Consider the following 24,723-nt stretch of genomic DNA (forward strand, 5'->3'; position numbering starts at 1 on the left):
TAACTCAGTTTTTCAAATCCAGATCAAGCTAGCTACAAAACACAGAATTAAAAAAAATACAGTGTGACAGCACATTAATAAACATTTATTTTAGTTTTACAAAAATAACAGACGATCTTCCTTCTTTTCCAAAACTGTGATATCACAACAAAAATACTTTTGCAGACAAAAACACAAGCCTGACCATTAGCATCAAAACAAGTTGACTGTTGCTTTTAGTTTTAGTCTCCTGTTTCTCCAGCTCTCCCACTGTAGAGATAAGTGATGTACTCGACATTCCTTCCACACATAATTGAATTCCCGTCGACTCGAGAAGGGGCTCGGTAGTGCTCCTAACTGGTCATCATACGAGGGGCGATACTCATGGACATGAGCTCCTGGAAGAGCAGCTTGCAGGCGTACGGCATTCTGACCAGGGAGATCTGAAAAGGTTACATTGTACATTATCTTAATCAATAAATCTTCAGAAACAAAACTAAGGCTAGAGGCCCAGAGTTAAGATTTTTTATAGGCTAGTTATTTTTGAACACTAACTATAGGACACATTTCACTATAATGTATTGTAGTTAGAATCAGAATTGGCATGGTTACTGTAATTAAAGGTAGTAACAACAAATTAATAGGCCGACATAAGCATAAACCATGTTAAATAAATGTGAAATGAAATAAACAAATAAAATAAAAACAGGGATAACAGGGACACTGGTGGTGGTGTTGACACGTACCTGTGTTTTGTTCCGACAGCCCCTGCACTCGTAGGTGTGCGTGCGGGTGTTGGCGATGGCCATGAGGCCACATAGGTTGCAGACGTGGACCTGGTAGGGGTCGGACGCCTCGAACAGCCTCTCACGCAGGAACTGAGCCGCGCCGTGGGCTATCTGACAATCGCGCTCCATCTCCCCAAAACGAAGACCTCCGTCACTGGGTGGACAGATGACAGCATGGTTAGTAAAGTGGGCCAAAATCAGGGCCTGTATTAACAAAGCATCTGATCGAGGATCTAGTGCTTTTATTATCATCTAAAAAGACAGAACTGATCATAGATCAGCTCCTACTTAAAATGTCGCTTTATGAATACGAGCTCAGATATGCATACCCAGCGCACTCACATAGTGCCATAAAGGGGAAAAAGTCAAGACGTTAAATAATTATTAGTCTTCTTACCGTGATCTGCCCTCCATGGGCTGTCTGTTGAGGATCTGGACTGGGCCTCGGGCCCGAGAGTGGATCTTATCGTCCACCATGTGCTTCAGGCGCTGGTAGTATGTGGGCCCGAGGAAGATCTGAGAGGTAATCTTACGGCCGGTGAAGCCGTTGTACAACACCTAGAGGGGAAAGATGAAGCCAGTCAATTGGAATCTCGACAGACTAGTGTCAAGTAACTACTATAGAAAAGTAGGATGTGAATGGTAAAGGAGGCTGACGTCCTGACCTCGTTGCCCCTCAGGTGATATCCGTATTCAGACAGCAGGTTGGAGACTTTCTGCACATTGACCGCATCGTTGAAAGGCGTGGCGTCACCAATCTCCCCTTTGTTGGCTGAAACCTACAAGGTGAAAGGAGGGCGGGAAGGTGGAAACGTTGCTACAAGATAACTGCCATCCGCAACACTTAATTTACATGACGCCTAGTTTAACAAATCCTTGCAGACCTTTGTCATTTGTAAAAGTTCTAATTTACTTATTATCAGTTTACGGTCACATTAAGAGGTCTCGTAAAAGGGAGTAAAAGTTGAAGTGGGTGGAGGAGTCAGACAGGCGACAGTACCTTGCCTTGCAGGCACTCAATCAAATGGCCGACTGTCATACGAGAGGGGATGGCGTGGGGGTTGATGATGATGTCTGGGGTAATTCCCTCGCAAGTGAAGGGCATGTCCTGCGGAAAGCATCGGAAACAATGGACATAGTTGACTTCTGCACGTGGGTTCAAATTTTCGGAACCAGTTCATCTCAGGCATATCCTCTGACAGGAACGTGGCACATTCTTCCATGTTATATTTCAAATCAGTTTTATAGTACATACTCCTTCTGGGATGTTGCTTAGCATTTCCTGTGAAGAGACCTTTGTTTTGTATTTATGTTCAGTCTAAACACAATACGTCTCTAGACAATTGACCAGACAGCCTGGCTCAATGACACACTGTGTAGTCTAGTGAGGAGTCGGTAGACGAGGCATGAGGAACATGTCTAATACTTCACCTCCTGTCTGTACTGAATACCACAGGTACCCTTCTGCCCGTGTCGACTGGCAAACTTGTCACCGATCTGGGGGATACGAACAGAGCGAACCTGGCAAGAAAAAAAAGAAATGGAGTCAAGTTAAATCCAAGTAGGCAGCTGAGTAGCATGTGTAAGGAGGCCTCATAACCTTCAAATCTAACTTTATTTGTCACATACAGCAGATGTTATTTGCAGGTGTAGCAAAACGCTGGGTGTTTCTAACTGTGAAGTAAGGATAGAGGGTGCAATATTCCGTCAGTGGAGTACATGTTTTATTTAGTCAATCTGTCAACAACTCTGATTTGGCTTCTTTGCCTTGTTGTTTCTATGGAAGCAATGGGGGGGGGGGGGGGGGGCAGGTAGCCTAGTGGTTAGAAACGTTGGGCCAATAATAATTGCTGGATTGAATCCCCAAGCTGACATGGTAAATATCTGTCGTTCTGCCCTTGAACAAGGCATTTAACCCACTGTTCCCTGGTAGGTCGTCATTGTAAATAATTTGTTCTTAACTGACTTGCCAAGTTAAATAAAGGTTATACACACACACACAATTCTGCTTGTGAAACTCAAGTCATGGTTAATTCAAACCTGCCCCTACTGTGGATGTAATTCCTGCCTACCCTAAACTTGACAAATGAGAAGTAGAGCTGTCAACAGGAGTAATTTGTTACCATGTTTGTTTTTACATTTTTACAGCTTACTACCCGCGTTGTCAAAATGTCACTACTGGGAAAATCTAGAGGACTCAGGACACACCCTAATCTTGCAGAACTTGTAGCCCTCCTGGTTGAGGGTGACCATGACTTGGTCCACGATGCCCGTCTCGCTGGTGCGGAGGAAGGTGCTGCAGTCCCTCTTGGTGTAGCGCCGGTTGGTGCTGTCCAGCTCATCGTCGTTCTCCGGCAGGGTCACCGTCTTGCCGATGATGACGTCCTCGCCGGAAACACGCACTCCGGGAGCTATCAAGCCGTCGTCGTCCAGCTTGTCGTAAATGGCATGCCTCATGCCTGGGGAAGGGGAGGACCATTGGGTTGTTCAATGAGAAATTCTCTTTGTATGAATGCCAATTTAATAGAAGTTGCAGATGGAAAATGTATGAGATGATGGAAATAGGCTCTGGTTTAATGGCTGACTCCTTTACATTTTTAAGATGCCTAGGACGTACCCGAACAGGTTTCGCGTGAGGGTTTTTCAAAGATTTCCTCCTGATCGAAGCCTTTCTTTGACTCCTGCTCTTTGTAGGAGCGGTAGAACACAGACCTGAAATAAAAACACTTATTTACACATTTTGTCTTAAGTCATTTTCACAGCAAAGTGCAGGTCTTCAAATCACAGCGCAAACCTGAAGAATCCACGGTCCACCGCAGAGCGGTTCATGATGACAGAGTCCTCCTGGTTGTAGCCAGTGTACGCCGCAATAGCCACAATCGAGTTGATACCTAAACCAAGCACAAATGGAGGATGAGCCAGAACTAGAAAAACGGCAGACATTTTTAGGTCAGAGTTAAAAAAGTGTAATTGGCTGCCAATTCTGCAGTGCTCCAGCTCTCACCTGCAGGGAGCTCTCTGAAACGCAGGTACTCCATAGAGCGGGTGGTGACTAAGGGTTTTTGGGGGTAGTAGAGCACGTGGGCCAGGGTGTCCATCCGCACATGGAAGTTGGTGATGTACACACCCATGGCTTGCTTACCCATAGCAGATTGGTATGTGTTTCTGGGAGACTACATGGGAAAAGGTGTATGGGGGGGGGGGGGTGTATTCATTGATTGACAGTTCAAATGGATGGATAAAAATCTTAATTTAGGATGTTTCATAGCATAGATATTAACAGTCTCTTGCCATTGCATCTATTCAAATCAGCCCCAATAAGAAAACCTATTTTAGGAGCACTTTTTTTTGTGTTGCTGTACCTGGTTGTGATCGGGGAAGGGGATGATGGAAGCACAGACTCCCAGGATCATGGAGGGGTGGATCTCACAGTGGCTGTATGTAGAACAGTAAGCCACGCCCTTCTCCTGGAGGTCATCAGGGGTCATGGCCAGCATTACAGTCTCCTCCTCCAGGGTGTCGATGTACTCCACCACGCCGCTGGCCACCAGGTCCTGCCAACTGTAGTTGTTGTACTCCCTCTCCTTCAGCTGGTCGATGTGTCTCCTTTTCAGCAGCAGCTTTTGCTTCTCTACGATCAGCAGAGGACGACAGATCCTCCCGGCGTCCGTGTAGATGCGGATCTCCCTCTCTCGGATGTCTCTGATCATGGACACCTAGAAAACAGGTAATAGTGTATGAGAAAATAGAACACCTGAAAAAGGGGATATTGGGTTTTTATGTGTAGGTTAATTTAATAATAAAAATGTCAGAAAAGTCCTGAAAATCTGAAAAAAAATTTTTATCTCACTTACCTCCGACACAATGATGTCCATCTGCCTCCTCAGTTTCCTCAGTGTGTTCATCAGCTGCTCTGGGTCCTTGTGTATGCCCACCCAACAGCCATTGACAAAGATCTTTGTGGCACTGTTAGGTTAGAATTCATGGAAAACATAAAATGCAGATAAAATGGGTTGACAAACTTTTCAGAGACATGACAATGTTTCTCTGCATTAATAAAGAGCAGTGTGCTGCCATCTGCTGGACTCACTCCGCAATGGCTGCCGGTGAGATCTCCTCCAGGTTCTCCATGCTCCACTCCTCCAAGAACTCCAGGATGGGAGAGGGCTGGGAGCCCACAGAGATGTAGGCCATGAGGGCCAGGTTCTTCACTAGGCCTACAGCATGACCCTGGGAAATAAGACAGGGAGGGGACATAAAAATGGGGGACAAAATAAGCAGGGACAACACTTTCAATGTCAATTGGAAGTGAGAGCTTAGCTCCTTGTGGGTAACATTACAATTTGTCATCATACAACAACTGACCCCCTTCATAAGGAACATAAAATGTGATTTGGAGTGGTATTGGGCATACCTCCGGGGTCTCAGCAGGGCACACCATGCCCCACAGCGTGTTGTGAAGCTGCCGGGGCTTGGCTAGCTTGCCGTCCCTACCGATGGGAGAGTTCACACGACGAAGGTGAGAGAGGGTGGAGGCGAAGGTCAAGCGGTTCAGCACCTAAAAACAGAAGAGGAATGTTGTCATTTTTAATGACGACAAACAAAATCATCTTTTCGCAGCATAACGGAAAACTAAGCTGTAACTATATAGGGATGTGTAGCAGATGTTTTCTGCCCTGTGTTACCTGGGACACTCCAGCTCTGGCCTGATGGGCCTTCTTGACGTCACCCCAGTTCCCCGTGGCCAGAGAGTACTTCAGGCCGTCGGAGATGATTCGTGTCTTGATGGCCAACTCCAGGTTGAAGTCCTTCCCGCGGTCAATGAACTTTTGGGCGTAGATGCGGATCTCTTTCAGCAGGTTCTTGAACATTCTAAATGGGTCCGAACAAATAAAAAAAAAGCTTCCATACATATTCACCAAATGCTCAGTTGCATTACATCTGAAATGAAAGATTCTAGACATTTTATAGATGTGTTTCTTTAGGACTTACCCACGGAACAGGAAAGCCAACAGCGGCCCAGCCAAGTCTAGTCTCTTGTTGCCATAGTGATCCCTGTCGTCCAGCTCTCTTCTGCCCAGGGCCGCTAATAGGAGTCTGTGGACCATGTACCTGCAAACAGACACAGATACACCACCGAGTCACATCGATACGTCCAGCAACAACATAAAGACCATTGCATGAAGTAACAGAACGCCGTCATAACCATAGAATTACATAAAGATGGTGAGTTACACAATCTCTATGGCAGTGGTTTCAACCTGTGGTCAACAAAGTTTGTAATAAAATAAAAAAGTTTCATATTTCAGTGTTATATACAATTTGATATTACTTTTCACAATGCAAACCGTTTAACAGACATACATCTGTAATAATGGGGGGGGGGGTAACCCTCCCCTTGTACTGTCAAATAAATTGAACACCCCCCCATCATAGAATTTAGAATTAACTCAAAATAATGTTTTAGACCACAAATAACAATAACTGGATATCGACTTCGCCACTTCAGCATGCTTTTGTGGCACAGTTCGATGACATGCAGGGCTGCTGGCCAGAAGATTCGCCGACCACCACAGATGATCGCACTCTCCCTGCTGGTTTCATTACTTCACGATCAGAGCCGCTTGCAGACAGTGATCAGCTAGAGTGGAATCAGATTTTCAACATTTTTACGGCATATTTATAATTATATAAAATATATGCAACATTTTTTCCCACCAACAGGTTTCTGTGCCAATGCGCCAAACAACCAATAAACAAAACATACGAATACGAGCACTTCAATATCATGGTTTGTGTTTTCAACACCACAATAAATAGACTACGTCAATCTCAACAGAAAACACATCCATGTCCCATTCTTCTCTGCAGATCCTCTCAAGCTCTGTCAGGTTGGATGGGGAACATGGCTGCACAGCTATTTTCAAGTCTCTCCAGAGATGTTAGATCGGTTTTAAGTCCAGGCTCCAGCTGGGCCACTCAATGACATTCAGAGACTTGTCCCGAAGCCACTCCTGCATTGTCTTGTTGGCTGTGTGCTTAGGGTCGTTGTCCTGATGGAAGGTGAACCTTCACCCCAGTCTGAGGTCTTGAGCGCTCTGGAGGGAAAACCCTTGTACATTTTCCCATCCCAGAGTTGCGGTTTCATCAAATTTACTTGTTGCAGATAAAAGTATGTGCCTAAACACGTGGTGCACATAAAAAATACTTTGAGACGAAATTCCCCATGTACTGATTAAAAAAAGTTAAATGGGTTTCCATGGCATTTTCAACTCTACTGATGGTAGAATACCACTCTGGTATTGGTACATGCACGCTAGCCAACAGGTTGCAGATACAGTGCAGGTATATCCTACTACATTAGATTATTATAGACATAAATGCAAGATTATTTCTATTTGTCAAATGGCAGCCAAGCATCACTTATCAAGCCACCAGAATAAGACCCTCCATATTTATTGAAAGGAGCCTCATCACTGAAATTCTAACCTGTGAAGATCATCATAATTTATTTAATCTGTCATGCATTTTTTTATCCAACATGTAGGCTACTTTACTGCATAAAAAATGTTGGTTGGAAACCTGGTTAATGTCAAGCCATTTTGCAGATGCTGGGATTATATTTTGGATGAATCTGCGCATTCCTACAGGAGACTTTTGAAGTAGCCTAATCAGATTAAAACATTGTGACTGGTTGTGTTAATGCCACATACAAAAAAGGTAACACATTTTAAAAAGTGAAATGATAAATATTTCCGCCATAGTGAAGCTTTCGGTTCTAGGTGCGCGAGGAATGGCCACTAGGCTTGGAGAGGAGGCCGAACATGTGTTAAGATTCCTGAATAACTAGGCCTGCCGGGAGCATACAGTTGAAATCTAAAGTTCACATACACCTTAGCCAAATACATTTAAACTCAATTTTACACAATTCCTGACATTTAATCCTAGTAAACATTCCCTGTCTTTGGTCAGTTAGGATCATCACTTTATTTAAAAAATGTGAAATGTCAGAATAATAGTAGAGAGAATGATTTATTTCAGCTTTTATTTCACATTCCCAGTGGGTCAGAAGTTTACATACACTCAATTAGTATTTGGTAGCATTGTCTTTAAAATTGTTTAACTTGGGTCAAACGTTTCAGGTAGCCTTCCACAAGCTTCCCACAATAAGTTGGGTGAATTTTGGCCCAGAGCTGGTTTAACTGAGTCAGGGTTGTAGGCCTTCTTGCTCACACACGCTTTTTCAGTTCTGCCCACAGATTTTCTATGGGATTGAGGTCAGGGCTTTGTGATGGCCACTCCAATACCATGACTTTGTTGTCCTTAAGCCATTTTGCCACAACTTTGAAAGTATGCTTGGGGTCATTGTCTATTTGGAAGACCCATTTGCGACCAAGCTTTAACTTTCTTACTGATGGCTTGAGATGTTGCTTCAATATATCCACATCATTTTCCTACCTCATGATGCCATCTATTTTGTGAAGTGCACCAGTCCCTCCTGCAGCAAAGCATCCCCACAACATGATGCTGCCACCCCCTTGCTTCACGGTTGGGATGGTGTTCTTCGGCTTGCAAGCCTCCCCCTTATTCCTCAAAACATAACGATGGTCATTATGGCCAAATGGTTCTATTTGTTTCATCAGACCAGAGTACATTTCTTCAAAAAGTACGATCTTTGTCCTTATATGCAGTTGCAAACCGTAGTCTGGCTTTTTATGGCGGTTTTGGAGCAGTGGCTTCTTCCTTGCTCAGCGGCCTTTCAGGTTATGTCGATATAGGACTTGTTTTACTGTGGATATAGATACTTTGTACCCGTTTCCTCCAGCATCTTCACAAGGTCCTTTGCTGTTGTTCTGGGATTGATTTGAACTTGTCGCACCAAAGTACGTTCATCTCTAGGAGACAGTACGCACCTCCTTACCTGAGCAGTATGACGGCTGTGTGGTCCCATGGTGTTTATACTTGCGTACTATTGTTTGTACAGATGAACGTGGTACCTTCAGGCATTCGGAAATTGCTCCCAAGGATGAACCAGACTTGCTGAGGTCTACAATTCTTGGCTGATTTCCCCATGATGTCAAGCAAAGAGGCACTGAGTTTGAAGGTAGGCCTTGAAATACATCCAGAAGTACACCTCCAATTGACTCAAATTATGTCAATTATCCTATCAGAAGCTTCTAAAGCCATGACATCATTTTCTGGATTTTTCCAAGCTGTTTAAAGTCACAGTCAACTTAGTGTATGTACATTTCTGACCCACTGGAATTGTGATACAGTGAATTATCTGCCCAGCAGCTAGCTAAGCAGCTAGCTAACATCCACTGTCCACTAGCACTGTAGAAACTATTACACTCAACTGAACGACTCGATTAGCGTAGTGTCAGCTAGCTACATAGCCGTCTTTGTATCTAAGACAATTGTGTAGCCTAGACCGATTTTCTAGGTTAGCTAGCCAGCTATTGTCGTTCTTTTAAGGTAACGTAACGCAATCAACCTGCTAGCTAGCCAGCTAGCCCCCGAATAGCAGCACTGTAGAAACTATTACACTCGACGGAACGACTTGATTAGTGTAGTGTCAACATCGCAGCCACTACCAGCTAGCCTACTCCAGCAGTACTGTATCATTTCAATCATTTTAGTCAATAAGATTCTTGCTACGTAAGCTTAACTTTCTGAACATTCGAGACGTGTAGTCCACTTGTCATTCCAATCTCCTTTGCATTAGCGTAGCCTCTTCTGTACCCTGTCAACTATGTGTCTATCTATCCCTGTTCTCTCCTCTCTGCACAGACCATACAAACGCTCCACACCGCGTGGCCGCGGCCACCCTAATCTGGTGGTCCCAGCGCGCACGACCCACGTGGAGTTCCTGGTCTCCGGTAGCCTCTGGAACTGCCGATCTGCGGCCAACAAGGCAGAGTTCATCTCAGCCTATGCCTCCCTCCAGTCCCTCGACTTCCTGGCACTGACGGAAACATGGATCACCACAGATAACACTGCTACTCCTACTGCTCTCTCTTCGTCCGCCCACGTGTTCTCGCACACCCCGAGAGCTTCTGGTCAGCGGGGTGGTGGCACCGGGATCCTCATCTCTCCCAAGTGGTCATTCTCTCTCTCTCCCCTTACCCATCTATCTATCGCCTCCTTTGAATTCCATGCTGTCACAGTTACCAGCCCTTTCAAGCTTAACATCGTTATCATTTATCGCCCTCCAGGTTCCCTCGGAGAGTTCATCAATGAGCTTGATGCCTTGATAAGCTCCTTTCCTGAGGACGGCTCACCTCTCACAGTCCTGGGCGACTTTAACCTCCCCACGTCTACCTTTGACTCATTCCTCTCTGCCTCCTTCTTTCCACTCCTCTCCTCTTTTGACCTCACCCTCTCACCTTCCCCCCTACTCACAAGGCAGGCAATACGCTCGACCTCATCTTTACTAGATGCTGTTCTTCCACTAACCTCATTGCAACTCCCCTCCAAGTCTCCGACCACTACCTTGTATCCTTTTCCCTCTCGCTCTCATCCAACACTTCCCACACTGCCCCTACTCGGATGGTATCGCGCCGTCCCAACCTTCGCTCTCTCTCCCCCGCTACTCTCTCCTCTTCCATCCTATCATCTCTTCCCTCTGCTCATACCTTCTCCAACCTTTCTCCTGATTCTGCCTCCTCTCTTCCCTTTCTGCATCCTTTGACTCTCTATGTCCCCTATCCTCCAGGCCGGCTCGGTCCTCCCCTCCCGCTCCGTGGCTCGATGACTCATTGCGAGCTCACAGAACAGAGCTCCGGGCAGCCGAGCGGAAATGGAGGAAAACTCGCCTCCCTGCGGACCTGGCATCCTTTCACTCCCTCCTCTCTACATTTTCCTCCTCTGTCTCTGCTGCTAAAGCCACTTTCTACCACTCTAAATTCCAAGCATCTGCCTCTAACCCTAGGAAGCTCTTTGCCACCTTCTCCTCCCTCCTGAATCCTCCTCCCCCCCCCCCCCTCCTCCCTCTCTGCAGATGACTTCGTCAACCATTTTGAAAAGAAGGTCGACGACATCCGATCCTCGTTTGCTAAGTCAAACGACACCGCTGGTTCTGCTCACACTGCCCTACCCTGTGCTCTGACCTCTTTCTCCCCTCTCTCTCCAGATGAAATCTCGCTTCTTGTGACGGCCGGCCGCCCAACAACCTGCCCGCTTGACCCTATCCCCTCCTCTCTTCTCCAGACCATTTCCGGGGACCTTCTCCCTTACCTCACCTCGCTCATCAACTCATCCCTGACCGCTGGCTACGTCCCTTCCGTCTTCAAGAGAGCGAGAGTTGCACCCCTTCTGAAAAAACCTACACTCGATCCCTCCGATGTCAACAACTACAGACCAGTATCCCTTCTTTCTTTTCTCTCCAAAACTCTTGAACGTGCCGTCCTTGGCCAGCTCTCCCGCTGTCTCTCTCAGAATGACCTTCTTGATCCAAATCAGTCAGGTTTCAAGACTAGTCATTCAACTGAGACTGCTCTTCTCTGTATCACGGAGGCGCTCCGCACTGCTAAAGCTAACTCTCTCTCCTCTGCTCTCATCCTTCTAGACCTATCGGCTGCCTTCGATACTGTGAACCATCAGATCCTCCTCTCCACCCTCTCCGAGTTGGGCATCTCCGGCGCGGCCCACGCTTGGATTGCGTCCTACCTGACAGGTCGCTCCTACCAGGTGGCGTGGCGAGAATCTGTCTCCTCGCCACGCGCTCTCACCACTGGTGTCCCCCAGGGCTCTGTTCTAGGCCCTCTCCTATTCTCGCTATACACCAAGTCACTTGGCTCTGTCATAACCTCACATGGTCTCTCCTATCATTGCTATGCAGACGACACACAATTAATCTTCTCCTTTCCCCCTTCTGATGACCAGGTGGCGAATCGCATCTCTGCATGTCTGGCAGAGATATCAGTGTGGATGACGGATCACCACCTCAAGCTGAACCTCGGCAAGACGGAGCTGCTCTTCCTCCCGGGGAAGGACTGCCCGTTCCATGATCTCGCCATCACGGTTGACAACTCCATTGTGTCCTCCTCCCAGAGCGCTAAGAACCTTGGCGTGATCCTGGACAACACCCTGTCGTTCTCAACCAACATCATGGCGGTGGCCCGTTCCTGTAGGTTCATGCTCTACAACATCCGCAGAGTACGACCCTGCCTCACACAGGAAGCGGCGCAGGTCCTAATCCAGGCACTTGTCATCTCCCGTCTGGATTACTGCAACTCGCTGTTGGCTGGGCTCCCTGCCTGTGCCATTAAACCCCTACAACTCATCCAGAACGCCGCAGCCCGTCTGGTGTTCAACCTTCCCAAGTTCTCTCACGTCACCCCGCTCCTCCGCTCTCTCCACTGGCTTCCAGTTGAAGCTCGCATCCGCTACAAGACCATGGTGCTTGCCTACGGAGCTGTGAGGGGAACGGCACCGCAGTACCTCCAGGCTCTGATCAGGCCCTACACCCAAGCAAGGGCACTGCGTTCATCCACCTCTGGCCTGCTCGCCTCCCTACCATTGAGGAAGTACAGTTCCCGCTCAGCCCAGTCAAAACTGTTCGCTGCTCTGGCCCCCCAATGGTGGAACAAACTCCCTCACGACGCCAGGACAGCGGAGTCAATCACCACCTTCCGGAGACACCTGAAACCCCACCTCTTCAAGGAATACCTAGGATAGGATAAGTAATCCTTCTCACCCCCCCCCCTTAATGATTTAGATGCACTATTGTAAAGTGGCTGTTCCACTGGATGTCAGAAGGTGAATTCACCAATTTGTAAGTCGCTCTGGATAAGAGCGTCTGCTAAATGACTTAAATGTAAATGTTATAAGTGAAATAATTTGTCTGTAAACAATTGTTGGAAAGATTACTTGTGTCATGCACAAAGTAGATGTCCTAACCGACTTGCCAAAACTATAGTTTGTTAATAAGACATTTGTGGAGTGGTTGAAAAACAAGTTTTAATGACTCCAACCTAAGTGTATGTAAACTCCCGACGTATGTGGCCACATTATTGTAGGACGACTTGGGAGAAGGATGATCTACAGAGAGCACATTCAGCAACAGAAGTAAAAATACAGCCAGACCGGCCTGCTCCTGGGCCTTTCTAGACCTTATAAACTGTTGAGAGTAGACCAACAACTGATCCAAATGTGATTAAACATTTGAATCACACAGCTTTTGCACTGTTATTCAAATGACATTTTCACTGCAGCCTAGAGTAGATTTTTTACTCACTTGAGAACAATAATGCAATTATTCATTGCATTGTGGTGTTGTAGGCTAGTCTTGGTAAGATAATTGTATTGTCCCTAAACAAGATCAACAGGGGAGCGTTCTTAGTTGTGTGTTTAATGTCATCACTTTTCTTTCATGCAATGATGCCAATGGTGTAAAGTACTTATTAAGTAAAAAATACTGTAATGTACTACTTAGTCATTTTTTGGGGTATCTGTACTTTACTATTTAAATTTGACAACTTCTACTATCCTAAAGAAAATAATCTTTGAATCCATACATTTTCCCTGTCACCCAAAAGTACTCTTTACATTTTGAACGCTTTGTTAGCAGGACAGAAAAATGGTCCAATTCACGCACGGAAAACATCCCTACTGTCTCTGGTCTGGAGGACTCACTAAAACACAAATGCATGGTTTGTATATATCGGATTGTTTGAGTGCGCCCCTGGCATTGTGCCATCTGGTTTGCTTAATATAAGGATTCTGAAATGATTTAGACTTTTGATACTTAAGTACATATAAAACAAAATACTTTTAGACTTTTACTCAAGTAGTATTTTACTGGGTGAATTTACTCGAGTCATTTTCTATTAAGGTATTTTTACTCCCGTATGAAAATTGGGTACTTTTTCCCACCACTGAATGATGCACCTGGTCTGTCCGTTGCCTATCTGCTAATACTATTTATTCTTGTGGATTCATATTTAAACATTGACACAGCTTTGAATGCTTTTATATGTGGTATAATTGCTCGTTAGCCTGTTGCAGAGCTGGACAAATGATCCACCTACCACTAATGTCACTATAAATGGTGGATAGAGGGCAGGAGAGACCGTTAGACTGTATTGACCTTTGCAACAGTAAAAGTTAGCACATGGAAAAGCGTAGTTCATAAAGGAAGTGACACAACACCTTGATATAGGGGTGCATGCAAGCAGATGAAGAAATGTGGATAGAATGGAAGACATTATATAGTAAAACCTGTAAAAGAGCAAAAATTAACTAGGAGAAAAACATTTGGCCAACCTTACCTATTTTGGACTACCCCTCCCCCCAATAAATTGCAATCTGTCCCTAAAATATTTTGCCTTCGAGAGCTTATTGAAGTGATTTGGTGGTCCCCGGGAATGGAACAGATTGGGAATGCCTGCTCCATGGTCATTACATTAATATAACATAATAAATACTCACCCTAAGAAATAGGCCTTCTTGGTCTCACAGAAGTCACTGACTCCGACGTGGGGGAGCACCTCCTTCTGCAGCACCTCTTTGGCGTACTTAATCCTCCTCTCCTTGGTGACACCGGGCTTGGCACCACGAGAGCCGATAAAGTTCAGCGCCACGTTCTGCTCCTGGATCACAAAGGCCTCGTCCAGGGATGGTTTGACCTGGTGGAGCACAGCACAGCACGTCAGATAAGTAGTGTGTGTGTGTGTGTGTGTGTGTGTGGTGTGTTTCCTGTATCTAGAGATGTATCTAGAGATGATGGAGATTTACCATCTCCATCATCTCAGGGTCGTCAAAGTCGTAGATGATGTGCTCCAGGATGTCTCTGTCGGACACAAAGCCCAGGGCTCGGAACACTATGATGATGGGCACCTCCTGCCTGATGTAGGGCAGAGTGGACACGATCCTCTGACCAATGGCACTTTTCTTCACCCCCTGGGAGAAAAAGAAACAAAACAAAATGTTGACATGTAAATATCTGGGACGGTAGCAAATTTGCCAGTAAATTTAGGACGAGGTATATATGTTTCTCACCTGTCCTCCCCTGGCCATCATGCTGACCCAGATGGAGCTGGTGGGGCGCGAGGAGTTTTCCAGGCAGGAGCGGCACTCCCCTGTGTACGCATACTTTGAGTCCTTCTTGGCGAAGACGTACACTGTGTTCGTGGCCATCTTCTCCTGGGCGATCAGGACCTGCAAACCAAACAAGGAAATTCCTATCAATAGCCCAATTGCAAAAGCTTGTGTTAGTGCTCACTCATTAAAACCAGGGTTGGCTAGGTTCCTTTCTTAATGTAATCTGTTACAGTTTACTAGTTACCTGTCCAAAACTGTAATCAGTAACATATCTTTTGGATTACCTAAACTCAGTAACAATCTGATTACTTTCAGATGACTTTCCCCTTAAGATGCATTAGAAGACAAAAATGAATATTACCAATTGAACGACATCTACTGCAGGATAAATCAGTGTTAGAGTTTACATAGCTGGCCATAAATGGAGGTTGTATGTTACTTTATTGGTTGGTTATGTAGGCTTCTTCTAACCCATTGCTTGCTAGCACAGATAATAATACGATTAGGCTAGATCTTTACATTAAAAACCAAAGTCTGTCAGATTTCTAGTCATTCCAATTCATTTAATACACCTTGATCTTCAAGAATAGGACTTGTAAATATAGAAATACAGATTAGCCAAACTGTTTTACCTGAGCATAACCAAAAACGAAGGACTTATTAACCTACTCTGTTTATGATTTTGTAGGCTACATCACTGCTGTCGTCCTTACCGCAAAGCATTTATTCAAATTGGATCATCTTTAAATTTCATACAGCAGTAGGACCATTTAAAGAGATACAGTGCCTTCAGAAAGTATTAAGCCCTCAACTTATTCCACATTTTGTTGTGTTACAGCCTGAAATACAAAAATAAAATTGTTTTTAAGAATCTTATGAAATCTATTGAAAATGAAACAGAAATCTCATGTACACAAGTATTCACACCCCTGATCATTACATGTTAGAATCACCTTTAGCAGCTATTACAGCTGTGAGTCTTTCTGGGTAAGTCTCAAAGAGCTTTTCACATCTGGATTGTGCAAGATTTGCAGATTTAAAAAAATTAAAAAAAAATTCTCCAAGCTCTGTCAAGTTGGTTGTCGATCATTGTTTCAAGTCTTGTCATAGATTTGCATGCCTAGTTGAGTCCAAACTGTAACTAGGCCACTCAGGAACATTCAATGTTATCTTGTTAAGAAATTCCAGAGTATATTTGGCCTTGCATTTTAGGCTATTGTCCTGCTGAAGGGTGAATTTTTCTCCCAGTGTCTGTTGGCAAGCAGACAACCAGCATTTGCCTGTGCTTAGCTCTATTCAGTTTATTTTTATCCCCCACCAAAAAACTCCCTCGTCCTTGCTGAAGACAAGCATAACCATCCATACCGATGACAAGCAACATGATGCATCCACCACCATACTTGAACATTTTAAGAATGGTACTCCATGATGTGTTGGATTTGCCCCAAACAGGACATAAGGTTAATTTCTTAGCCACATTTTTTGCAGATTTGCTTTAGTGCCTGGATGCAAACAGGATGCATGTTTTGGAATATTTGTATTCTGTACAGGCTTCCTTCTTTTCACTCTGTCAATTAAGTTAGTATTGTAAAGTAACTATAATGTTGTTGATCCATCCTCAGTTCTATTACTCAGTTCTATTACTCAGTAGTAACTGAGTGTATTGATCAAAAGCATAATAAATAACGTCACCATGCTCAAAGGGAAATTGAATGTCTGCTTTTTATTTTCATCTACCAATAGGTGCCCGTCTTAGTAAGGTACTGGAAAACCTCCCTGGTCTCTGTGGTTGAATCAGTGTTTGAAATTCCCTGCTTGACTTACAGATAAATTAATTGTATGTGTGTGGTACAGAGATGAAGTAAATCATGATAAACACTACAATTGCAAACAGAGTCCATGCAACTTAAGCACCCGTTTTGTCTTGAACTTATTTAGGCTTGCCATAACAAAAGGGGTTGAATACTTAAGACTAATTTCAGCTTTTGATTTTTAATTATTTTGTAAACATTTCTAAAAACATAATTCCACATTGACATTATGGGGTATTGTGTGTAGGCCAGTGACACAAAATCTCAATTTAATCAATTTTCAATTCAGGCTATAACACAAGAAAATGTGGAAAAATGTCAAGGGGTGTGAATACTTTCTGAAGGCACTATAGCTTACAGAAGCCTATTCTTGCCTTTCTCTTGTGATCCTTCAAAATCATTTAGTGTGGCATTATAGTGGTCTTTGACTTGTGGTCAGACTCACTCAGGCAGAACAAACCTAAACTTGCACCTTTTTTCAATGCTGATTTGAATATCATTCAAAACAGGAAGGTGTCAAAGATTTTTTACACAAACATATTTTCTGAATTACTAAAAGCACATTTTTTTTAAGTATCTGTCATCTGATTACAATATTTTTTTTCTGGTAACATAACAGATTATATTTCTTTCATAATATGTTACTCCTCAACCCTGATTGAAACATAAGACTAAAGACAGGAATCTGCCCTGAAGTCCACCCTCTACTTTCTTTCTCCTTTTACCTTCTCTGACCCATTGATGATGAAGTAGCCCCCGGGGTCCAGTGGGCACTCGTTGAGCTCGCACAGATCACGGTCTGTCAGGCCGCTGAGCAGGCAGTAGGTGGAGCGCAGCATGATCGGGATCTTGCCGATGAAGGTCTTCTGGTGCTGGGTCTGCAGCTGGTCCTCACCCTCCTTGATGATGGTCTTGGTGATGTCCACGTACAGTGGAGCAGAGTACCTGTATAATACAGATGTGGCCCTAGTTGGCACTGGCAGCACTGAAGGTTGCAAATGATATGCAAGGGAGATTTATTGTGATAAAAGTATGGCCCCAAATGAGCAAACTTACGTAAGGTTCCTGAGTCTGGCTTCGTTGGGCATCATAGGCGACGGGGCTCCATCTCTTTCCCAATGAGTGGGTTTTGAAAGGTAGATCTGCTCAAACTTCAGCAAGTAGCGTGGCTGTAGAGCAACAAAAGGGGAGCGTTAACAAGGCATTAGTAAGTGCCCTCATAGAGAGAGGCAATACATAAAGCAGGATATCTGAAAGCGCCTGTCTGTCTCTCACCGGATCCTCCACCTCACCAGAGGTGTGCTGGGCCTCAGCCTGCAGGTCAATGGGCGGGGCATCCTCCACGATCCTCTGCACAGACATCTGGATGAACTCGTCAAAGGAGTCCAGCTGCTGTCGCACCAGGCCCTTCTCATCAAAATAGGAACTGTAAGGCGCATCAGAGAGGATAGTATTATTTGAACAAAAGCAAACTGTATAGTGTATGCTCCATGAGGATACAACAAAAATAGGAGAGATAATAGGTAAGAGCATAATTTTACCTGATAACAATCCAGCAAGCTTCCTGCCATAAATCGGGGGTGATTTCATCCTCATCCTCATCGTATTGGATATCTGAGATCACAGAATTTGGATAACAGATCACAGAAAAGACATCAAAGAAGTGCATATAGACGCAGTGACATAACATTAGCCAAGGCCCTAACTAGTTCATGGAGTTTCCTACAGCACAACAACTGATAGACACAAAGAAAGGTATTTTAAATCTGCAGACCTCAAAGACTTGCTAACTTTGTTTATTCAACATGACATGATGTGATTTTCATATAAGTAGACCTAGTTGAAGGTGTGATTATAGCGAGGTGTTTAGTCTGGTGAAACCAGCCAACTAATTAACTTGCCAATTAGTTAACCTCGCAAGCTACATTGCACTAGTATGCTTGTTAGCTACTGTAGCTATCTATTCTTGGTGATGCGCATATTAGCCTGTATGCTAACTAGATAGCTAGCAGCAAGCTAGCTAACTACATTATGTAAAAAAATAACGCATTCGACTCAAATGGCTGAAATACCAACAAACCTTCATCTTGGTCATACATGGTTACTGCTGATTCCCTCTCGTGTTCGCATAAATAAGCAGAAACCGACTTTAAATCATCAACAGTGTCTGATTCAACGCTGTCTAACGTTACACACTTTGCTAAATGAACACACAAAATAAAATATCTATGGTCAAGCCTGAACGTCACTTCCTATACCAAAGTTATTATTTTAATGTGCAAGAAATTGGTCTTAACTAAATATATTTACTACTCTGATCTAATATTAGCTATTATGATCAATGGTTTTCTAACAAACAATATGTTTTATTATATTATATGTCGAATCTTAATAGTTGTAAACGTAAATAAACGGCATTTCCGGATACGTAAGTTCCTGTCAGGATATTAATGGTTTCTTGCAACAGCGACTCACATGCGTTTTTATTCAAGGTTATGTTATCACACTGTGGTTTCTAATGTATGATTCAATTGTATTCGTTTGTAAAGATGTATAAATTGTTGCAAGTCCCGTTACGTGAACTTGTTACTTGTAAATGTTCTCGACATCTTTCAGTTCCATGTCTATCTGTAAAGCATAGGACCAAATGGATATCATCACCTGCTCTACCAAGGCAGTATACTTCTGTGTTTGGAGGTAGCGGTTTCCATCAGGCACATCCTTTTGTATTGAATGGCACATGGATGACCAAGTTTTACATCACTGCAAGAGGAGCAAGCAGTGAAACTCAAGAGCTGGGTAAAAAAATAAAAAATCAGGGGACACACGCCTCCATAGAGCCAGAAAAAGAGGAGGAATTTGTTTTCATGGACTACATTGAGCCAGAAGATAGTCACGTTGACCAACTTCGTGGTCAGCTCCATTTGAATGCTGTCCCCATGACTTCCAAAGAAGACGAGAGGTTGCCGCCGAGGTCAGGCTCCGAGAAGCAGCAGAGGACTCTGGAGCAACAGCTGCGGTCATTGAAAGATGGGACCGTCACCAAACTGGAGACGGTGAGCCCTGATTCTCTCATCGAGTTTCATGATGTAGGGTTCCCTCTCAAGGAAACAAGTAAGAAAAAGAAACTTAAAGGACAGCTGAGAATCTATGGTACACCAGATATGGAGGAACCTGTCAGTGACACCTGCTGCAACGGCTGTGGCGCAGTCATGCACTGCATTGCACCTGATGTGGCAGGCTATCTTCCAAGTGAGAAGTATAAACTTTTGCTAGAGGAAGATGAATTGAAAAAGGCAATTTGTCAACGTTGCTACTTGCTCACACACCACCAAAAGGCATTGACTGTCACGATGTCCAAGGAGGAATATCGGGATATAGTCCGCGGGGTCAAATCAGAGAAAGCATTGGTACTGTTGATTGTGGATCTTCTGGACATCCCAGACTCCATAGTACCAGACTTGCTAGAGCTTGTTGGAGAAAACAAACACATAGTGGTTCTGGGTAATAAAGTGGACTTACTTCCTGGAGACTCTGAAAACTACTTGCAAAGGATTAAACGTCAGCTTTCCATGTACTGTGCTGATGTAGGCATTTCCAGTGATAATATCAAAGATACCCACCTAATCAGTGCCAAAACGGGATACGGAATAGAAAATCTCATCTCAAGTCTTCAGAGATCGTGGAAGTACAAGGGAGACGTGTATCTGGTAGGAACAGCCAATGCCGGGAAATCCACACTGTTCAACAGTCTACTGGAGTCCGACTACTGCAAATCCAGGGCCTCAGATGTGATCCACAAAGCTACCATATCTCCATGGCCTGGTAAGATAGAGCTCTGCCCATCCTGTAACCCAAAGTTCCACTATAAGATGCATTACAAACACTCAAACAAGACCGTGAACAAAAAGCTTCTTGTTGAATAGGTTATTTTGTTGAGTTCATGACCTTGTGATAGCACACAGACCATCTGAGTGTTGTAGAGCTTATTTATGGAACTCTCTCCTTTCTATGCTGCTGTAATCAGAAGTCTTGAAAAAGCTTTAACATTCCAACAACTTTTACAGTCACATTGATGGAAAGCTTGAACCAATAACACCTATAGTGAGTATACCAAACATTAGGATCACCTTCCTAAAATTTAGTTGCACCCCAGAACAGCCTCAATTCGTTGCGGCATGGACTACAAGGTGTCAAGCATTCCACAAGGATTGCTGGCCCATGTTGACTCCAATGCTTCCCACAGTTGTGTCAAGTTGTCTCGATGTCCTTTGGGTGGTAGACCAGGATGTCCTTTGGGTGGGGAACCATTCTTGATACACACGGCAAACTGTTGAGCGTGGAAAACCCCAGCAGCGATGCAGTTAATTTAACAAATATTTTGTTGTATTTAACCACCTTTTTCACCCCAATTTCAATCTTGTCTCAACGCTGAGACAATTGTGTGCCGCCCGATGGGACTCGCGATCACGGCTGGGTGTGATACAGCCCGGGTGTGATACAGCCTGGGATCGAACCCGGGTCTGTAGTGATGCCTCTAGAACTGCGATCCAGTGCCTTAGACCACTGCACCACTCTGGAGTCCCCTTAGCGTTGCCGTTCTTGACACAAACGGGTGCGCCTGGCACCTACTACTATAACCCATTCAAAGGCACTTAAATATTTTGTCTTGCCTGTTCACCCTCTGCATGACACACACACACAATCCATGTCTCATTTTTTCTGAGGCTTCAAAATCCTTCTTTAACTTGCCTCCTCTCTTTCATCTACACTCACTGAAGTGGATTTAACATCTGACCTCAATAATGGATCATAGAGTTTCACCTGGATTCACATGGTCAGTCTATGTAATGAAAGGTTCCTAATGTTTTGTACACTCAGAGTATGTCCATTTGTGTATAGGCTCTAGTCTCTCTAAAATGTTGAAAACAAATTCTGAAATTGTATTTGAAATTGAATATGATCCACAGGTACAACCCTGAACCTCCTGAAGTTCCCCATCATCAACCCCACCCCGTATCGCATGTTCAGGAGGTCCGAGAGGCTCCAGAGCTCCTCCAAGCAGACCGAGAGTGATCTCTCTCCACAGGAGCTCAAGAGACTAGAGCAGTTCAGCAAGCAGGGCTACCTAGTGGGTAAGAGATTGGTGTTGGCTGTTGGGGACACGACTGATGGTAACCCCAACAGGGTAGCCTAAGTACCAAGGGGTGGAATTGGACAACCCATGCAGCTTAGCCCTTGGCCTTCTGTGTTTTCAATGGCTTGCCTTGTTGCTTATAGATTTGTACTCTTAATGCAGGGTAATTATTAAAAATCCTATGTTGGTTTAGGTCGCATTGGGAGGACGTTCCGTACCATCGTAGAATCCAACAGAGGCCTGATAGAGTTTGATCCTGATAGTCTAGCCTACGGAGAGGATGTGATTGACAAGGAGGAGAGAGACTGTACTCTTTCCAACCCTTCTCCGGAAGTGGAGTTGACGCTCAACGAACTGAAAGATGCGCACTGGCTCTATGACACCCCTGGCATCATGAAAGAGCATGACGTGAGCTACTTCCTATTCGCTCTTGGCTCCACTGTTAGTGCCAGGCTAAAACTTTGCCCATATTATTTCATAGATTGCAATGCAACTTATTACAATCCTGGAATCTGTCCAAAATAGCAACCTATTGGTCAAAAGTTGTGCACTATATAGGGAATAGGGTGCCATTTCAGACACACCCCTGCATCCACTTTAAACAGCATGTTATCATGATGTAACTGTTTACCAGCACTAGGAGAGAACACTTGGGACTAATTAATACCCTTTGACTAAGTTTCCCTTCTGATGCTAGTGAGTTGGCAGATGAAAGTAGATCCTTAGCTTATCCCCTGGGGGAGAAGGAGTCCCTTGTTATTCCTCTCCTATTACTACATCACGTTTGGTAGTATCATTTACACAAGTGGGATGCCAGGATACATTTACAATGGAACAGATTTATGGATGTGCAGTGGAACAGATTTATGGGTCAACCAACTTGCATGTCATTGCAGTAGATTTATGTTTAGTTTATTATTGCATTGAACCACTCAAAGGTTTTCTTATAAGACAAGCCCTAACTAGTGTTGAACAGAACAATACCATCCATTCATCCCCCCATCTCTCATGTTTGTTAGGTCCTCGATCTGTTGACAGAGCAGGAGGTGAAGATGGTGGTGCCCACACAAGCCATCGTGCCCAGGACATTTGTGTTGAAACCTGGAATGTCGCTATTCCTGGGAGCTCTAGGCCGAATTGATTACCTTCAGGTGAATGCCTTTCATTGTTGCTTATGTCCTTGAGCTGTTCTTGTCTATTCATGTTACGTATTATGTCACTTTCATGTTTTGTGTGGACCCCAGGAAGAGTAGCTACTGCAACAGCTAATGGGGATCCTAATAACAAATAACCATGCTCAACTGTGACATCGAAACAGTGGTGCACACTTCTGTCTTTGACTGAGAGGTAATCTTCATTTCCCAGGGTGAGAAGTCCTGCTGGTTCTCAGTCATTGCTTCCAACCGGGTCCCGATTCACATCACCAGTCTGGACAAGGCTGACAGCATTTACCAGAAGCATGCTGGTCAAATCATGCTGGGAGTAAGTTGATGCTGCATACTTAACTCCGTTAAGGACATAAAAGCTCTTTCTGAAATGGTACTACAAACAAGTTTACAAATAATGTTATCAACATGAAGAACTCTGTGTGGATAGGTACCAATGGGTGGAGAAGAACGCATGAAGGAATTCCCCCCTCTTGTCTCCCAAGATTTTGAGCTGAAGGGGCAGGGTTATCAGAAAGCCAGTGCTGATATCAAGTTTTCCTCTGCAGGTAATACACACATAATTACAAATTGATCAACCAGCCGACCCAAACGTTTCAGGGTTGGTATTCTTCAAAAGTCTAGTGCTACCGACTTTTTATTTTTTAAATTATATTCTTAGGATGGGTGGCAGTGACAGGAGTGGAGGGGAACAGTCTCCTGCTGCGTGCCCATGCTCCAGTGGGTGCAGGGCTCTCCCTGAGGAGTCCACCTCTACTCCCCAACATCGTTAACCTGAAGGGAGAGCGCATCAAGAAGTCTGTTGCTTATAAGACCAGGAAACCCCAGGCCCTGGTGGACACCAGCCTGTCCTACAAAGGAGCAGAGAGGCTCAAGGTGAAGAAGAAAAAATGAAGTGTGTAACAACCTCTCTATGGAGCAACAAGGGTTTTCATGTCAAGAGGCTTTTGGTACTGGATATTTATTCGTGATACAGCACTTTCCATTATGGATTTTGTTTTCCATCTCTGGGTTTTGTAAAATTGTCTGTAAATGTAACGATTATAAATAACCTACATATAAACAGTTGTATTTGTTTATCGATGTGTAGACTTGTGCTTCAATTTACATTGTTTCCTTTCCATTTAGACAGCAGGTCAGGAACCTTTTTAGTGAATCACTTTTTTTGAAGTATTTTGAAACGTAATATACTTTTTAAACGTATTAGTAACTGCAGAAAATGTTAGAAATGGAAAGGAATCACGCACCAACAACTTTTCATTTAGAAATGTAGAGCAGAAAATGGTAAAGGATGTTTGTTTAAATGCACAAAAAGGTTTTAAACAGCCAATTGTTTTCAAAGTCTTGGACAATGTCCAATAACTCCCCACTTTGGTGAAGGTGTTAAAGTTAGTTGGCATTTATTGAATTGAAAAATAGTACATTTCTTCACTAACTGAAAACAATAAATTACGGGTATAGGCTAAAACTTTAATGGCCCGGGCGTTAATTTATTTAATTAATGGCCCGCTTATTAAAGCCAGGCTTCTATTTCCCTAATAGCTTAATAACAGCTTTTGTTGAAAAGACATCCACACTGTTTGCGACCAGTATAAACATAACAAATCCATCGCAGATCAGACTTGCAAAGGCTGCCTATCATACACCCCTGATTTTGTGCTTCAGCACCATGGATTTTATATTGTGTTTTATTTTTGGTAGCACCATGGCTAACAATGACTGAATTCAAAAATGTTTAAATGCACATGACTGGGAATATCAGAGCTGTGTCCATGGTAACCTCGTAAATATTAAAAGGG

The 24,723-nt window shown here is 44.1% G+C and overlaps 2 protein-coding genes across 2 annotated transcripts; one reads left to right on the top strand and one right to left on the bottom strand.

Moving 5' to 3' along the window:
- Positions 1–64: 64 nt before the first annotated feature.
- polr2b (RNA polymerase II subunit B) lies at positions 65–18,835 on the bottom strand. The gene is made up of 24 exons (XM_064973902.1): positions 18,702–18,835; positions 18,163–18,235; positions 17,897–18,047; positions 17,678–17,790; positions 17,347–17,566; positions 14,769–14,927; positions 14,505–14,669; positions 14,199–14,395; positions 5,760–5,879; positions 5,453–5,639; positions 5,182–5,325; positions 4,858–4,997; positions 4,622–4,733; positions 4,130–4,483; positions 3,772–3,940; positions 3,562–3,658; positions 3,385–3,479; positions 2,976–3,226; positions 2,199–2,288; positions 1,768–1,875; positions 1,433–1,546; positions 1,165–1,325; positions 726–921; positions 65–422 (listed from the first exon to the last, which is right to left on the bottom strand). The coding sequence occupies exons 1-24, from the start codon at positions 18,718–18,720 to the stop codon at positions 333–335; spliced, it is 3,525 nt and encodes a 1,174-aa protein (XP_064829974.1). The 5' UTR covers positions 18,721–18,835; the 3' UTR covers positions 65–332.
- Positions 18,836–19,064: 229 nt separating this feature from the next.
- On the top strand, positions 19,065–24,398 carry noa1 (nitric oxide associated 1). The gene is made up of 7 exons (XM_064973906.1): positions 19,065–20,446; positions 21,592–21,756; positions 21,952–22,166; positions 22,778–22,909; positions 23,124–23,240; positions 23,355–23,472; positions 23,586–24,398. The coding sequence occupies exons 1-7, from the start codon at positions 19,144–19,146 to the stop codon at positions 23,816–23,818; spliced, it is 2,283 nt and encodes a 760-aa protein (XP_064829978.1). The 5' UTR covers positions 19,065–19,143; the 3' UTR covers positions 23,819–24,398.
- The last annotated feature ends 325 nt before the right edge of the window (positions 24,399–24,723 follow it).

This window comes from Oncorhynchus masou, chromosome 9 (assembly GCF_036934945.1).
Source record: "Oncorhynchus masou masou isolate Uvic2021 chromosome 9, UVic_Omas_1.1, whole genome shotgun sequence".
NCBI classification, from domain to species: Eukaryota; Metazoa; Chordata; class Actinopteri; order Salmoniformes; family Salmonidae; genus Oncorhynchus; species Oncorhynchus masou.

What these genes read in the sequence shown, in the direction of transcription:
- noa1 (XM_064973906.1), top strand. Translation starts at nt 19,144, where the DNA reads ATGATTCAATTGTATTCGTTTGTAAAGATGTATAAATTGTTGCAAGTC. An exon ending in CAAGCAGGGCTACCTAGTGG is followed by an intron (nt 21,757 to 21,951) that starts GTAAGAGATTGG and finishes ATGTTGGTTTAG; the next exon opens with GTCGCATTGGGAGGACGTTC. An exon ending in GCCGAATTGATTACCTTCAG is followed by an intron (nt 22,910 to 23,123) that starts GTGAATGCCTTT and finishes TTCATTTCCCAG; the next exon opens with GGTGAGAAGTCCTGCTGGTT.
- polr2b (XM_064973902.1), bottom strand. An exon ending in AAGAAGGCCTATTTCTTAGG is followed by an intron (nt 5,880 to 14,198) that starts GTGAGTATTTAT and finishes GTCTGTTTGCAG; the next exon opens with GTACATGGTCCACAGACTCC. An exon ending in GTATTCAGTACAGACAGGAG is followed by an intron (nt 1,876 to 2,198) that starts GTGAAGTATTAG and finishes TGCTTTCCGCAG; the next exon opens with GACATGCCCTTCACTTGCGA.